The sequence below is a fragment of the Capsella rubella genome, unplaced genomic scaffold (genome assembly GCF_000375325.1).
Source record: "Capsella rubella cultivar Monte Gargano unplaced genomic scaffold, Caprub1_0 scaffold_13, whole genome shotgun sequence".
Classification (NCBI taxonomy): domain Eukaryota; kingdom Viridiplantae; phylum Streptophyta; class Magnoliopsida; order Brassicales; family Brassicaceae; genus Capsella; species Capsella rubella.
In genome coordinates, this window is record NW_006238911.1 from 152,254 (window position 1) to 157,279 (window position 5,026).

At 37.9% G+C, this 5,026-nt stretch overlaps 1 protein-coding gene across 1 annotated transcript; it reads left to right on the forward strand.

Moving 5' to 3' along the window:
• Nucleotides 1-3,032: 3,032 nt before the first annotated feature.
• On the forward strand, nucleotides 3,033-4,497 carry LOC17874528. The gene is made up of 7 exons (XM_023778398.1): nucleotides 3,033-3,239; nucleotides 3,481-3,600; nucleotides 3,685-3,753; nucleotides 3,840-3,899; nucleotides 4,002-4,070; nucleotides 4,270-4,350; nucleotides 4,426-4,497. Exons 1-7 carry the CDS (start codon nucleotides 3,033-3,035, stop codon nucleotides 4,495-4,497), a joined length of 678 nt encoding a protein of 225 aa, XP_023634166.1.
• Nucleotides 4,498-5,026: the final 529 nt, after the last annotated feature.

The window sequence follows — 5,026 nt, forward strand, 5'->3', positions numbered from 1 at the left end:
CGGCGTATTCAACCCATATCTCGTTGGACTTTGCGACATCGAGTTGCCTGGAGAGAAGAAACAACCTAAACGACGCAAATCAGGCAGGTTTGGAGGGAAACTCAAGCAACCGTCCAAAGGGCGTATTAGCTACCACGCTCGCTCGTCCTCATCTAAGGCATCAATTATAAGATTCAAGGTCTTCATTTTGTGGTACACATTCACCCTCTCCCCCATCAATTAGTCGATTCGGCAGATCTAGGTCACACATCTGCAAAATCATCGAAAGGGAACATATCAGCATCAAAATACAATTACCACAAAACCTAGCACTCTCTTCTTCATAACAATTGAGAAATACCTTCGCCGCAAATAGCCTCAGGACGCGAGTACGTTATGGAATCAAGTTCGTCTTTATATCTTTCCAAAGATATAATTTATATCTTTCCAAAGATATAAACATAAAACCTTGAACCCAGTCGGTAATGGTGCCTTTAATTATAGCCACCAAGAGACGCGACAGTAGAGAAAAATAAGCCATTTCAGTTTTTGGTTTTAATTTTTCGGGACAAAAAAAATCGAGACAAATCTTGAATGGAGAAGAAGGGAGAATTATTGCCTATATTCTGAATCTACGCCATAGGGTTAAAAACGTCCGGAAAAAGTTGATCTAAATAAGAAATTTGCAGGGCTATATAATGAATAAAAACATCAGCTATGGCCATCCTTTGCAATTTCCCATATATATACATATATATATATCTCAAATTAATCATACTTCATATATAAAAATAAATATTAGAATTTGATACAAGATGAAAACTTTTACAGCTTGGTAGTTACTAAATAAATGTATTTTGTTCATTATAAATTTGAATATCATACTCAATCATTTTATAATACAAAATCACAAAATTTATATACAAAATTAAAAAAAATTGGCTCGTCGTGTACCAAGGGTAAATGATGTATAACATAAATACCAAATCTTATTAAGCAATATAAATGATGAATCAAAAAAAAGAAATTACCAGCTCTAGAAAAAATCTTACAGTTGGGCAGTATTAATACATTTTGTATTCTATTCATATATTTATTTTTGCAAATATGAGTTTAATTATAGTGCATTTTAAAAAAACGCATACATATAGTTTTTTTCAGGGAATCTACAACTCATGCATTGGTTGACCGATTAATTAAGTAGACCGACCTCTTCTTTTAAAAGTTAGCTCTCAAAATTGCTTTCAACTTTAGCCCTATATACCTCTTAGTCTGTAGGCTTTTAATTGCCCAGATAAATCAGAAAAAATATTTAGGATGGATTTCATCCTGTCTTGGGAAAATAAAAAAGAAGATAAGTGGTTCGACAATTGAATCGTCGCCTCCCTTGGTTTATAAATCACTGGTCGTATTTTTTGGGCGATATATTAGGTTTACAAACCTTCTCCCTCTGTTTTTTGGAAGATTGGATCCGGAAATCAAAAGCCGGTGTTTTTTTACGTTTCTTCTCAATCCAGAATTCCGGTGCCGTTCTTCATCTAACCTTCTTATCATTACAACTTGTATCCGATACGTTCACAGTGAGTATCTTTCGCGAATCGTATTTGGTTTTCTTTTTGTTATAGATTTTCTTTTATTTCTGTTTGTTAATGTTTTTCTTATTTTCCTAGATGACGGATCTGAAATTACCTAATCGGATAATCGCATATGGCGAAGAAGCGCTGGGCGAAAGAGTCAATGTTTATCACAAGATGAAAACCCTTTCTTTGATTATCGATGCGTTGGATGATAAGGAGAGAGATTGGATCAGATCGACTTCATTTGGGTACCTCATGGATTTGCCCAACAAACCTGCCTGGACCGCGTCGTTTGGGATTTTCCTGTTACCCAGGCAGCTTGAAGTGGCCAAGCCTCATGAAATTTGGGTCGTTTTCGCCGGGACTCCCGTTCGTTTCTCCCTCCACGAGTTCAAAATTGTGACTGGGCTTCCATGTGGGAGGTTTCCCAATATGCAGAAGCGAAAACGAAAAGGAATGGCGGGGAAGAAAATTCCATACTACAATACTCTGTTTGAATTAGAAGAAGATGTCACTGTAGATCGGGTAATCACAATGCTCAAGAAGAGGCATGTCACAGATAAGGAAATCCGTCAAAGATTCGCATGTCTTGCTATAGTTGATGGATTCCTGATTCGTACTTCCCACTACCCCAAAATTGTCAAAAAAACACACGGAGATGTGTGAGGATCTCCATTTCTTTCTAGCATATCCTTGGGGGCGGTTGTCCTTTGAGATGATGATGAAGTCTATCAAAGATAGGGATGTTGTGCAATTAGCAACGACTTGTGTCGCCGTTCAGGGGATTTTTTACGCATTACAACTCGTGATCCTTCAAGCTGCATCCGCTATACAAGAAGGGTCACCGGCGGAAGAACCGCCGTGTAGTGATTCTGAGGAAGAGCCGGCTGCCAGGGTTGGGACACGTAGTTATGTGCCTCTTAAAATAGCAAACGCTAAACGACTGGACGGTAACCGCGAGGTTATTTTCTAATCTTAAGGTTATCAATTATTTGATCTATTGATTGATAACAAAATAATTATCTATTTTTTCCCTTATCATTTCTAACGTATTATTTATCCCCTATTTTTTAAATCCCAGATATTGGTTGACCCTATTATATTCCCGGAACTTGATATGGATCCTAATGAGGATTTGACCTCGGACGATGACTGTGACGATGTTGATGTCGACAATATTGTGTCTCTTGCTGAGTCTGGCCTTTTATTTAACAATGAAATGTTCCATACCATCCCAGTTGGAGTTGGCACCTAAGAAGCAGAAAAGAGGAGTGTTGGCCAAAATAACTCGTGCCAGGAAAGCTCAAAAAGCTCCCCCTAGACAATCAGTGAAAAACAGAGACCCTTCACCGGCTGTTCCTGAACCTTAGCGTAAGTCAGGTACATGCAATCTTGTTACTCTCTCTCTTGGCTTTTGGGCTCTAAACTAGCCTCAATGGAGGCCCATATCATCAAGGGTGTAACTGAGTCGGTTCTATGCCTAAAAACCCTGATGGCAGAGATGGTGGTTCATCGGACGATCAGAGAACTAATTCTCCTCCTCAAACATCTCCCATAGACCGCTTTGATGGTCCGAGGTTTCCAGAATCAACTGATCTGATGGATGTCGATCATTCCCTTCGCAATGGCGTTGATCACTCTATTGCTGATATTCTTTTGCATTATCCAGCCAAGATTTTAGCGGTCAGTTTCCCATCCCTTGAATTAGTTGGTGGACGGTAATTTTTACTGTGATGGATGTTTCCATATGTGACATGTATGAGAACCTCATGCAGGGTAATTGTGGGAGTGTGGAACCAGCAACCGTTGTTGGGCTTGACCAGTTTAGTTGTTTACGAACATATGAGATGCAGTAAATTATTAGTGGATAATTCCAAAATTATCCGATAAAAATTTAGTTATTTGGCACATTACTCTGCTTCAGGGGATATCAAGTGGCGGGGTTGAAGTAAGTGGTATCGTCTCCCCTCGTGAGGGACAAAGGATTGAGGTCGCAGAAAATCCCCCCTTGGTTGTTGAGGATGAGGAAGGCCATATCAAACCAGTACACGTTCTTACCCATTCTAGATGTTCCCCCACAATTTTTTTTCGTTTTGCTCAAAAAATATTCTGCTTTATATTCTCCCAGGTTCCTCTGGAAGGATTTGATATGAATTCTGCCATTGTTGACGAAGTTGGATTAGCTGATACCCATGATGTTAGTTGGTTTTTCCTTCTAATTGCGCATCTTTCCTATTTATGTAATTTGATTCTCCTAATAGTTGACGTGGGCGTTCTCAGCAGTTTACAGACGGTGGAGGGCTTGGAGAGACTGGCGACGTCGGAAGAAGCATTGATCTGCCGGTAAGTTCTAAAGACAAAATGTGAATTTTAACGAATTCCCCTTCTTTTACTATTACCTGTTTTTTAATTTGTTATCAAAACTCTCATGTGATGTCTTTTTAGGTCTGCGCGGGTAAATCATCCGGAGAAGTTCTTGGGGGGAACTGTGTTTCCAACACTAATATTGTTAAGGTTAGTTAATTCATTAACACTTCTTGGTGAAGCATTGAGTATGGATTAGTCTTGGTATGGAATTGATTATCTAATTGGGGGTAACATCGATTGTTTTAATAAGTATGTATGTTCAGGTTCCAGTTTAATTTGTTTTTCATTTTCTAGTCTATACTTAAACAATTATTGTTTTTATGACAGTGTTTTTCATGTTTTCCAGGTTGTTGATCAGTCAGGTCTTGGAGTAATCCAAACAGATAGCACTGTGAAATACCCTCTTCCCGTAGCAGAGGCAGAGCGGGTTAGTGGTTTTATCTTTATCTCTCTGTTTAATGCGTAGAATACATTAATTAATTATATGTATTCTCCCTTGCAGAGGTTGGAGGACACAGCTGTAACCGGTATTGGGTCCGGTAGTAAAGATCTTAATAACCCCATGGTTAGTTGATAAGAGTAGAAATATTCGGTATTCTTGTTAGACGTTGGATCAGATTAGCAAGGATTGTTTAGCAAGGATTTATTGTTTGGCAAGAGTAGAAATATTTGTATTGTTTGGCAAGGATTTATTTATGTTTTGGACGTTTTGAATCTCGGCAACTGATTTTAGCATAGGAAACTATATTTTTAGAAGCTTTGTTGTTATAAATATCAGATATCTGTCATTTAGGCTGATATAATAATTAATAGCGGATATTTTCTTACACTTTGCGTCAATCTTTTTGTGATGTTTGTGTATGTGTTGTTTCAACTTTGCCCTTTAAATGTTGGGTACTCTTTGTATCCATGGGCTTTTTAAAAATATAACCATATATTCAATGCTCCTGCAAATCATAGCATTATAATAATATTGTTAACAGATACTGCTAATTTTATCTGGTAAATATTATTTACTTTTGTCTCTTCTTATAAGTTCATTTATGTTTGTATGTTGAATGAACTATTTTATATAGGTCACCAATCCCCCGGACAAGCAGGCA

What these genes read in the sequence shown, in the direction of transcription:
- LOC17874528 (XM_023778398.1), top strand. Translation starts at nt 3,033, where the DNA reads ATGCCTAAAAACCCTGATGGCAGAGATGGTGGTTCATCGGACGATCAG. An exon ending in AGGAAGGCCATATCAAACCA is followed by an intron (nt 3,601 to 3,684) that starts GTACACGTTCTT and finishes ATATTCTCCCAG; the next exon opens with GTTCCTCTGGAAGGATTTGA. An exon ending in CCGTAGCAGAGGCAGAGCGG is followed by an intron (nt 4,351 to 4,425) that starts GTTAGTGGTTTT and finishes TCTCCCTTGCAG; the next exon opens with AGGTTGGAGGACACAGCTGT.